The sequence below is a fragment of the Electrona antarctica genome (assembly GCF_951216825.1).
Source record: "Electrona antarctica genome assembly, chromosome: 24".
NCBI lineage: Eukaryota > Metazoa > Chordata > Actinopteri > Myctophiformes > Myctophidae > Electrona > Electrona antarctica.
The window spans coordinates 1,665,035-1,677,133 of record NC_136803.1 but is presented as its reverse complement, the minus strand read 5'-3'; the positions used below and the strand labels follow the sequence as shown (position 1 = coordinate 1,677,133).

At 46.8% G+C, this 12,099-nt stretch overlaps 1 protein-coding gene across 1 annotated transcript; it reads right to left on the bottom strand.

The window, feature by feature from the left end:
* Positions 1–1,924: 1,924 nt before the first annotated feature.
* Positions 1,925–11,500, bottom strand: LOC306916864 (neuronal acetylcholine receptor subunit alpha-2-like; the record flags this gene model as incomplete). The annotated part of the gene is made up of 9 exons (XM_079494934.1): positions 11,403–11,500; positions 10,491–10,642; positions 9,932–9,976; positions 9,041–9,150; positions 7,887–8,106; positions 7,116–7,431; positions 5,966–6,149; positions 3,842–4,439; positions 1,925–2,050 (listed from the first exon to the last, which is right to left on the bottom strand). The coding sequence occupies exons 1-9, from the start codon at positions 11,485–11,487 to the stop codon at positions 1,925–1,927; spliced, it is 1,836 nt and encodes a 611-aa protein (XP_079351060.1). The 5' UTR covers positions 11,488–11,500.
* Between the last annotated feature and the right edge of the window lie 599 nt (positions 11,501–12,099).

The following is a 12,099-nucleotide window of genomic DNA, read 5'->3' as shown; positions in this document are numbered from 1 at the left end:
CAGGTGCTCAAGTTAAAAAAGGGCACATTGTGCAGCGCGTGGAACCGGACGGTTGCCTTAATCCATTTTGGGCGGGAACCCCTTTTGGTGTTAGCATTATGTTATGCTTTAGCTATTGAAAAATAGCAGATCTACAAGCTCATAGCGCGCCACCGAGTGGCGCGCTACGAGCTTGTAGGTCTGCTATTTTTGAAAAATCAAAAAACGTTTTTTTTTTCTTTTTTTCTAAAGGGCACATTGCCAAAAGGGCAGGGGGTGCTCTAGCACCCCCTAGTGTCTATCTGTGCACGCCACTGGTGCAGTGACATCATCAAATTGGCTCATAAGAACATGGCTCAAATGGCTCTTACAGTAGTGTTCCCCTTTTTGCTTTGGCAATGTAAACGTGCCAATCAAGCTCTTTGAATTGAACATTGAATTGAACTTTATTTTGTCTGACCCGTGCTGGTTGGTTGGGGTGTTTTGGGGAGGGCAAATTAAAGATAGTTTGAACGTCTAGTCTGCATGCATGTATTACACTATCCCAGTTAGAATCCTGGCTGTCGGGTTGAAAGACGCGGTCACGCGGCCAACCTCTTAATGTGTAGTGGAGCAGGAATGTGGCTGTCCAGTGTCCACTCCAGGGGTGGGCAGCTTTGACAATGGAGAGGGCCACTATATTTCCACACTCGCCCCAGAGGGGCCACATTGCATGTTACTGTCGTAGCAAAAAATAGCCGACCTTTCCTACAAGCTCAAAACGCGTCGCACTGAGCTTGTAAATCAGCTATTTCTTGCTATATTTGAATTGAAATCCTGAATAATCTTAATAACGCAAATGTACCCTAGCGGGTCCATTTGGTTCCATTTGTACACTCTCTGAGTTAAATTAGCATTGATTTTACAATATAAATTGGGGTCCCAGAGATAGAAATGCTATTAAATGGGGGACCGTAGCCTAATGCATGTCAAACTGGGGGTCCTTGAAATGAAACGGGTTGAAAACCGAGACATAAAAATCTTCTCTTATGGGGGGGTCCCTGGCATATATTTTCAAATGGGGGTCCGCGGGCTAATTAGTGTCAATTTGGGGGTCCTTGACATGAAAAAGTTTGGGAACCACTGGTCTACACCACTGTTTCCAAACTATTTGTTTTCCTCCCTCAATTTTTGTTGATTTTACACTAAAATGATTAACTCATAGTATCCCCCACCCTTCCCTTAGTTCTTACCCACCCTTCATCCTCCCAACCCTCCCTCCCTCCGTCCACCATCCTAACAATTAAACAACAACCCACATCCATCCACTGCATCAGCGAGTCAGCAGGTCCTTCAGATCCGATATGAGGTTTGTCCACAGTGAAATTGCGGGGTGCATACTTAGTTTAGACTAGTCATTGGTTAGACATGGGTAAGGTTAGGTTTAGGTGTGCTGCCCCGTGGGAGGTTAGGTTTAGGTGTGTGGCCCCGTGGGAGGTTAGGTTTAGGTGTGCTGCCCCGTGGGAGGTTAGGTTTAGGGTGAGGGTTTGAGATAGGTTGTAGTTGTAGGACTAATGACTAGTCTAAACCAAGTACTGTCTAAACTAAGTACTGCACCCTGAAATTGCGCCCCGGTTAATCCAGATGTAGGTTTGTCTCCCCGGGACCCAAACTAGTAAAAAATAGCAGATCAACAAGCTCACAACAAGTTGTGAAAATTGTATGAATTAAATAATTTTCATCTTGAAAAATGATAGAATTAGTTTTATATGACACCCCCCCCCCGACAAAATAAATACATTACAAAATAAATACATTACAAAATAAATACATTACAAAATAAATACATTACAAAATAAATAAATAAATAAATAAATAAATAAATAAATAAATAAATAAATAAATAAATAAATAAATAAATAAATAAATAAATAAATAAATAAATAAATAATAGTAATAACAGGTTCTATATCATTCCAGAGAGCCACGGAGGCAGGAAGAGTCCAACTGTCCCCAGCAGACACACGATGATGAACACCCACAGAAAGATGCGGTCGATCACCATGGCAACGTACTTCCAGTCCTCCTTTATCTAGACGGGGAGAGGAGGAAAACCTTTTTTTTACTGAGGTTAAGGTTAGGAATAAGGTTTAGGTTCATCATTTTTTTTGAGTGGTGCAAACCACTCCAACAACTGGCTTTGTACCCGTGTCCCGTGTACCCGTGTTTGTTCGTACCAAAAAAACGAGCATGGTTGCTATGGTTAGTTGCTATGTGACGTCACTGACATCACCGATGTACGTGGGACCCAAAACAATGAGCATGGTTACTATGGTCACTGACATTACGTCAGACCACAGCTGATCAGGCTATATAAGACCTTGCACCACTCAGTTCACACGGGTGTGATTTTTATGTTTTTTTTGTGGCTTTTGCCTTCGCCATAGTTTTCATGGAGGGACAGACAGTAGGCTGACAGACAGGAAATGGGGAGCCGATTCGACTGGTATCACCCCATATAATCGGCGAAATCATCTGTTATCAGCACGTTTGAATGGGGCCAGAATGTCCATACTGGCATCCTCACCACATAGCCTGGTCAAGGATTCCCCCTGGTGGACGTGTCATTTTGGTGCATGATGGAACTAGGAGCTACTAATATATACTATTCTCTGTCTATCAGGACGTAACTCGAACGGCGCTGAGTCGGGTCTGGTGGCCTTCGCAGCGCTCGGCACGGCGACTCGCTTGGCTAGCGCCTCACGTAGCTCATGGCCACCAGACACGGCGCGCCTCCGTCAGGACATCAGTGATAATGACAATGCTACAATCGCAGAGAATGACATACTGAACAGTGAGGATGCCAGTATGGACATTCTGGCCCCATTCAAACATGCTGATAACGGATGATTTCGCCGATTATATGGGGTGATACCCGTCGAATGGGGTGCAGCGTGTTTCCACACCTAAGCAGAAAACGGCCGACAGCCGCGGACAGAAGAAGCTGTCCGCAGCTTCTTTTCCGAGTTTTTAGACAGCTGGTGGATGGAAAAGAAGCTCCACCTCCGCTGGATGACTGCCGCGGAGGAGAGCGTTTCCGGGAATCTGGCCGTCGCGGCAGGCGTCCGCGGAGGCGGTGGAGTTTAATTTCCATCCACCAGCTGTCTTAAAAACCCGGAAAAGAAGCCGTCCGACAGCCGGAAATGTCCGCGGCTCTTTAGTAAGTCTGGCAGCACCTATATGGGGAGAAGACATGCAGTAAAGGCCGTCGGGATCGGGAGTCGAACCCACGGCACACTGCCAGACTGGATTACCAGCCAAGGTGCCCGAACCACTGAGCCATGGCCCAGGCCTAGGTTTTTATTAATTTATTCAGATCAGTTGAAGCATAATTTACTTAGGTTACTTTAGAAATACAAGGCTGAACCGTTCCGCCTGCTGTACGCCCGGCGTGAGTTTGTAAAAAGGGCGGATTCGTTGGAATTCAATCAGTACCTGATGATCATGTTGTTTTTGTCTTTTAAACAAATGAAAGCTCTCTGTACTCACAGAGAGGTCTGCATCCTCTGCATCCTCTTAAACAAATGAAAGCTCTCTGTACTCACAGAGAAGTCTGCATCCTCTGCATCCTCTTAAACAAATGAAAGCTCTCTGTACTCACAGAGGTCTGCATCCTCTGCATCCTCTTAAACAAATGAAAGCTCTCCGTACTCACAGAGAGGTCTGCATCCTCTGCATCCTCTTAAACAAATGAAAACTCTCTGTACTCACAGAGAGGTCTGCATCCTCTGCATCCTCTTAAACAAATGAAAGCTCTCTGTACTCACAGAGAAGTCTGCATCCTCTGCATCCTCTTAAACAAATGAAAGCTCTCTGTACTCACAGAGAGGTCTGCATCCTCTGCCCTCAGGTGCTCTGCGATGTAAGCCACGCCCTCCATGGCGCGCACCACCGACGGAGATAGAGGCAGCTGGATCATGGCGTGTTCTGCAACGGGGCTGTCGCTGCAGTCCAAACTGAGTTTGCGTGGCCTTTGCGGGAGGAGGAGCTTGTACCCGGCGAGCTGAGGGGAGGCAGGAGGAAAAGAGGAAGAGGTACTAGACACCTTCATCCCCTCCCACTCCTCTGCCTCGAGCCCCGAACGGATGGCGTCCACCTCACTGTCCACGTCGGTGTCCACGTAACCGTGGAGATGACAGTAGTAACCGCATCTGTCTGTGGTGGAGTCCTGGTAAACGTGACAACCCGAGCCGGATCTGTCTGTGGTGGAGTCCTGGTAACCGTGACAACCCGAACCGGATCTGTCTGTGGTGGAGTCCTGGTAAGCGTGACAACCCGAGCCGGCCTCGGACTCCTCCTGGTAGCCGCGGGGGTCGACGTCGGACTCTTGCATGAGCCAGGTGTTGGTCGTGGAGACGGAGGCGCTGTGGGAGGGGCCCGGAGTCGAGAGGGGGAGGAGCCTTTTGATCAGGCTGCGTTTCCTGGAAAAGATGGGTCGAAGTTCAGATCAGTTTCGTTATCATTTTAGTTTCTCCTTTTAAATTTCACGGTCTTCACCTGCTTGGTTTGTTTTTGCGTAGTTTTTTTTGCAAGGTGCGATACTTTGAGAATGGATACATGAATATATAACTTTTGAGATGCTCTGCTTGTGATTGTGCAGCAAACCAATTTACAACATGGAATGCATTGATCGGTCTCTCTCTCTCTCTCTCTCTCTCTCTCTGTCTCTCTCTCTCTATATATATATACACACAACTATTGACTAGTTTTAATTGTATTGTTGTTAAAGCACTTTGTGACTGTCTCTCTCTCTCTCTCTCTCTCTCTCTCTCTCTCTCTCTCTCTCTCTCTCTCTCTCTCTCTCTCTCTCTCTCTCTCTCTCTCTCTCTCTCTCTCTCTCTCTCTCTCTCTCTCTCTCTCTCTCTCTCTCTCTCTCTCTCTCTCTCTCTCTCTCTCTCTCTCCACAACTATTGACTATTGACTTGTTTTAATTGTATTGTTGTTAAAGCACTTTGTGACTGTAATTGTCTGTGAAAGGTGCTCTATAAATAAACTTGACTTACTTACTTACTTACTTACTTACTTATACAACAGAAGACACCTGTTGCATAATATTTGTTCAGAGAAAAAAGTAATCAACTTCAGCTGGATTGATTTTTTTTTTTTTTAAATATCTAAAATAATCCGTCCCTCCTCTCCCACCCCGGGCCGTACGTATACGTACGGTATAACTGACCTGAGGTGTGGCGGCCCTCCTCTCCCACCCCGGGCCGTACGTATACGTACGGTATAACTGACCTGAGGTGTGGCGGCGGTGGCCCATCCCTCCTCTCCCACCCCGGGCCGTACGTATACGTACGGTATAACTGACCTGAGGTGTGCAGGCGGCCCTCCTCTCCCACCCCGGGCCGTACGTATACGTACGGTATAACTGACCTGAGGTGTGGCGGCCCTCCTCTCCCACCCCGGGCCGTACGTATACGTACGGTATAACTGACCTGAGGTGTGCAGGCGGCCCTCCTCTCCCACCCCGGGCCGTACGTATACGTACGGTATAACTGACCTGAGGTGTGCAGGCGGCCCTCCTCTCCCACCCCGGGCCGTACGTATACGTACGGTATAACTGACCTGAGGTGTGCAGGCGGCCCTCCTCTCCCACCCCGGGCCGTACGTATACGTACGGTATAACTGACCTGAGGTGTGCAGGCGGCCCTCCTCTCCCACCCCGGGCCGTACGTATACGTACGGTATAACTGACCTGAGGTGTGCAGGCGGCCCTCCTCTCCCACCCCGGGCCGTACGTATACGTACGGTATAACTGACCTGAGGTGTGGCGGCGGCCCTCCTCTCCCACCCCGGGCCGTACGTATACGTACGGTATAACTGACCTGAGGTCCCTCCTCTCCCACCCCGGGCCGTACGTATACGTACGGTATAACTGACCTGAGGTGTAATCCATCCCTCCTCTCCCACCCCGGGCCGTACGTATACGTACGGTATAACTGACCTGAGGTGTGGCGGCGGCGGCCTCTTCATGCAGAGCCACCAGGGCACCACGGACAGGAACACAACGCGCGCCCAGCGCGGCATGGCGTGCGCGCCCCACGGCGAGCGGTGGTGCACGTTGAGCACGAACACGGTGAGCACGATGGACAGCGTGACGAACACCATGATGAAGAGCAGGTACTCGCCTACAAAGTGTTGATTTGGACAGATTATTTTAGTTTTACTATTAGTCATTTTTATCCCACGATTTTGCAACCCATTTTTTCACCCAGTGTGATGTAATCCGGGGCGCTACACTTCCTCTGCCAACCTGAGGGGGCAACGGACATGCCTCCGTCTATGCATGAGGAGTCCAATCGGCTTCTTTTCACCTGACAGGGGGGAGTTTCGATGGCCGGACGTAGTGCGTGGAAGGAACACGTTATTCCAACCATGCAGTTCCTTTCCCCTCCATCAGGGGGAGGTTTACTGATAGTCTTTTGAATGAAACTTAATTTCGTTTTAGTCATAGCTTTAGTCATCTGAAATGTTTGTCTAGTTTTAGTCGATCAAATATCATAAGATTACTACAGGTGATTCGGGTGATTTAGTGGACTAAAATGTATTTTGGCGGTGCCTTGATGTCGTCATAATGGCTGATTTTACACTGATCTCTCCTCCACTATAGTCCCTCCCTGACATTTTAGTCTAGTTTTTATTCATTGACAAAATTGTCAATATATTTAGTCTCCGTCATTGTAGATTAGTTTTTATTTTTGAGGGGCTCCTATATACAGCTTTTGTCCCCACACGTCTCTATTTGCCCCCAGGGGTCCTTGAGGGAGTTCCAGGGGGGTCCCCAGCTAAATGATAGTTTGGAACCAAATGGAACCTTATGGGTCTGTAACTCTTGAGTATACACATTGAACCAAATGGTAACGGTAAATTAAATTAACATTGATTTTACAATATAAATTGTAGCTCCCAGATAGAAATGCCATTAAATGGGGGTCCGTAGACTAATGCATGTCAAACTGGGGGTCCTTGAAATTAAACGGGTTGAGAATCACTGCTAGAGCCGTAAAAATCCTCTCTTATGGGGGTCTCTGCCATATTATCTTCAATTTGGGGGGTCCTTGACTTGAAAACGTTTGGATATAATATATACTCGCCGATGAGCGGGATGACCAGCGAGGTGGACGGGATGATCTCGGTGATGAGCAGCAGGAAGACGGTGAGCGACAGCAGCACGGAGATGCACAGCGTGATCTTCTCGCCGCAGTCGGACGGCAGGTAGAAGACCAGCACGGTGAGGAAGGAGATGAGCAGGCAGGGGATGAGCAGGTTGACCGTGTAGAAGAGAGGCAGCCGGCGGATCACCAGGCAGTAGGTGATGTCCGGGTAGATCTCGCGGCAGCAGTCGTACTTCTTGGTGTTGTAGGTGCCCACCGCGTCCAGGATGGCCCACTCGCCGCTCTCCCAGTAGTTCTGGTAGAGAAGAGAGAGAGAGAGAAAGTAGCCTTGGAGACCTGCAGGCATTTTGTTTTCCAAAAGGAAACTCCGTGTGGGGGTCCCCGGGGGGGTCCCCGGAAGTTCCAGAACCCACAGGAACGCGCCCATGCAGAGTGCCGGCCCAGTTCCGCCGACCGAAATGGTTGAGAAATGACAGAGCTACCTAGCGCCCCTCAAAGATAATCTCTACTTTGGCAGCTGGGCAGGCTGCCTGGGCGTGTGTGAGTGTCCACTTTGTTAACTTACACATTTGTCAGTTTTCACCAGACTGGTGTGTGTGTGTGTGTGTGTGTGTGTGTGTGACTGTGTGGCTGTGTGTTTGTGCGTGTGCGCGGGTGTCAGTGTCCTTTCTGATAAAAAAGGTGTTCAAAATGCTTTCTTTGCTCCTGCAGAGAAGCAACACCTCAAGGTGTTCTTCATATATTATATACCTTCAGGTCCACGGCGGTCTCGGTGGGCTCCAGGTCGATCTTGGCGCGGTCGTACGTCCAGGAGCCGAACTTCATCTTGCAGCTCTGGTGGTCGAAGGGGAAGAAGGTGACGTCGATGGAGCAGGACGACTTGTAGATGGCCGGAGGGACCCAGCGCACCCGGCCCGTATGGAACACCTGGGCCTTGGTCTGATGCGTGATGGCAAAGTCTCCGTCCGCACTGCAGGGAAGGGAGAGACAAGACATGTGTGGAGGGTTGTAGTCGATAGCGGTGTTGAATTCGTCGACTAAAACTTAACCCATTCAGGCCTGACGTCGAAATAAAAAAAACATTCGCTTTGAAAGAATATAAATTCAAAGATTTGTGCCGCATTTTTACGATTTTTCAAAAATAGCAGATCTACAAGTTCATAGCGCGCCACTCGGTGGCGCGCTATGAGCTTGTAGGTCTGCTATTTTTCAATAGCTAAAGTATAACATAATGCTTAGTTAAAACACCAAAAGGGGTTCCCGCCCAAAATGGGTTAAAAGCTATAATATGACACAGATGCGTCCTCAGGTCTAAATGGGTTAAGACGAAAAATGTTTACCTTTTTTCACTGACGAAAACTAAATGGAAACTAAATGAAAACTAAGCTACGATGTCAACAAATAGTTGTTGACAACAGATCGTCAAGAAATAAAAACTAAACTAAAATGTTAGGAAGGGACTAGTGGACAAGAGATCCAGTATAAGTCCAGTATAAGTCTGAAAATAGCCGATCTACAAGCTCACAACGTGCCGCAGCGCGGCGCGTTGTGAGCTTGTAGATCGGCTATTGTAGATCTTGTAGATCAGCAAATGTAAAATCAGCCATTACAACGGCATAAAGGCGCGCCAAAACACATTTTAGTCGACTAAATCAACTGTAGATTTAGTCGACCAAATACCTTAGGCTCTCAAAGGGAACCTCAGGGTCATGGACCCTTATATTGTTCTGAAACCCCGACAGCGTAAATGGATCGTATGCTCTCAGAGTTACGAGGGTCTTTGATATTAAAGAGTTTGAGAACCATTGAAGAAGATAACTTATGTTCAGCTGTACTCATAGTAATACTACACTGTAGAACATTAGAGTGCATGCGTGGCGTGCACGTGTGCATGATGTGTGTACTTGTTGTACAGCACGATGTCAGGCACCCAGATGAGCTTAGAGGGAACCCTGATGGACGTCACGTTCTCATAGTCCGACGGACGCCATCGCAGTTTATAGTCTGTCCATTCCTGTTATGTCACAAGTTAGCGCACGCACGCACGGGCGCGCGCACACGCACACGCACACGCACACACACACACACACACACACACACACACACACACACACACACCACAAAATGTGTTACATTCCATCACAGTGTTGTGTTATGACTTTGCTGTCTGTCTCCTCACCTGTTTCAGCCAGACATTAGTGGTCATCATTTGGTTCTCCTCACCTGTTTCAGCCAGACATTAGTGGTCATCATTTGGTTCTCCTCACCTGTTTCAGCCAGACATTAGTGGTCATCATTTGGTTCTCCTCACCTGTTTCGGCCAGACATTAGTGGTCATCATTTGGTTCTCCTCACCTGTTTCAGCCAGACATTAGTGGTCATCATTTGGTTCTCCTCACCTGTTTCAGCCAGACATTAGTGGTCATCATTTGGTTCTCCTCACCTGTTTCAGCCAGACATTAGTGGTCATCATTTGGTTCTCCTCACCTGTTTCAGCCAGACATTAGTGGTCATCATTTGGTTCTCCTCACCTGTTTCAGCCAGACATTAGTGGTCATCATTTGGTTCTCCTCACCTGTTTCAGCCAGACATTAGTGGTCATCATTTGGTTCTCCTCACCTGTTTCAGCCAGACATTAGTGGTCATCATTTGGTTCTCCTCACCTGTTTCAGCCAGACATTAGTGGTCATCATTTGGTTCTCCTCACCTGTTTCAGCCAGACATTAGTGGTCATCATTTGGTTCTCCTCACCTGTTTCAGCCAGACATTAGTGGTCATCATTTGGTTCTCCTCACCTGTTTCAGCCAGACATTAGTGGTCATCATTTGGTTCTTCTCATCCTGTGAAGAGACAAGAGCATGATAGAAACGGTATATATAGTTTCTCATCGTGTGTCCTGTAACCCAGGGGTTCTCAACCCGTGGGTTGCGACCCCTCGGGGGGTCGCCAAATTATTTTAGGGGGTCCCCAAATTATTTTCAAAAAAAAACGAAAAAAAAAAAAAACTTTTTAAAAAAAATTTATTTTCACGATTTTTCAAAAATAGCAGACCTACAAGCTCATAGCGCGCCACTCGGTGGCGCGCTATGAGCTTGTAGATCTGCTATTTTTCAATAGCTAAATTATAACAATGCTTAAAACACCAAAAGGGGTTCCCGCCCAAAATGGTTTAAGGTTATTGTAGCAGTCAATTTATATTGGGGGTCGGGAGAGGGCGGGGCGAGGGTCCCGAGACATTGCCAAAGCATTTCCGGGGGTCCCCGGACAAAAACGTTGAGAACCCCTGCTGTAACCCATCTCCTCCTCTCCTCTTTGCTGTTTGCGTGTATATAGTGTATGTATATACATTCTCACCACGTCTATAAGTTGTGCGATAGAGAGTCCAAACCGGATGATGACCACGTCACTGACGTTGCGAGCGGGACGAGACCACTTGTTGTAGCCCCTGAACAGTTTGTTAAAGAGCCGGTCCTCAGCCTGGGCTTGGCTCCAGTCCTCACTCAGCACTGGAGAGATGGGGGGGGGGGGGGGGGAGAGAGAGAGAGAGAGAGAGAGAGAGAGAGAGAGAGAGAGAGATAAGTCAGTGACAAAGGTAGACTGATGGTTTCAGCGCTTTCTTAAGTGTGCGCGTGTGTGTGTGTGTGCGTAATAAATACGAGAAATATTAAATACTAACAGGTTAAAATGTTGAACAAGGATGATTAGGCAAGGTTAGTGTTCCATTGGGTGTCGACGCTGAAGTGATCCCATCACAAGATGGTCTCTAGTATTAAATATAACATTATATATTAAACATAAATTAGCCATCACTATTGAGGAAACACACATTCATTACCTGTCATTATTACAAATAGGCTAATTGAGTCATTTCCTTTGACATGACATGTTAGGTTTTAGTTTTTTTTAGGAAAATAAATGCAGATTTGATTGTTAAACCATGTGACTTTATAGTAGAATGGATTATTCTTCCAAATTTGGATATATTTAATTTTCTACGTCTATGTCTTGGAAAATCAATAGGCTACATTCAATATGCTATTGTAGTTTACTGAACTTATATTTAGAATAATTACTTTCAATGACAATATGATTTATGAAACAGAGAAAATGTTCTATTACAAATATATTATATCACTCTGATGAAATTATTGAGGTCGTAATTACTTAATAAATCACCTTATATGCAATATTGACATCATCGTTAAAATAATGAAACAATACATTTGGCAGTCTCAACTATAGCTACATGAATATAATCACACTCACCAGAGTTGATTAGGATCCATGAATAAACCCAAACCGTAGTCCTATACCAGGGCAACACAACATCTAATTTCTGTTTCATCTCCATTAACAACCCTATGAATTCCTCTTTCCTCTCTCGCTCTGTTTAATGACAACCTCAAAATGTGACCAACTATCTCCAGTCACTTTCTCTCTCTCTCTCTCTCTCTCTCTCTCTCTCTCTCCAACCCTCTCTCTCTCTCTCCAACCTCTCTCTCTCTCTCTCTCTCTCTCTCTCTCTCTCTCTCTCTCTCATGAGTCACATCTCTCTCTCTCTCCCTCCTAGGGGGGTTTTTGATCCTGAACCAACATTGTCACAGTATGATGTGGCTCTGTGTTGCCATACTGTGGCTGTGTGTGGGCGTCGGCTTTCCTCCCAGCTTCCAGTCACCTCTTCGCACTCAATTGACACACCTGCCGGCCATCAACTCATCAGCCCTGACAGTATTTAAGCCCTGTCTTCACTTAGCTCTGGTCCATAGCTCTAATGCGTTGCATTAATTAGTGTGGTTGCCCTAAAGGGCAACCATTCACCTGGAGTAACCTTTATTTTGAAATGCTACTCCTCCCACAGTTTTGACTGTACGCACTTGAGCCATATGTCAAATCGACTGGAAAAAATCAGAATGGTGTGCTTGTACTTTGCTAAGAGAAATGTTGTATAGTTTAATTGATATGA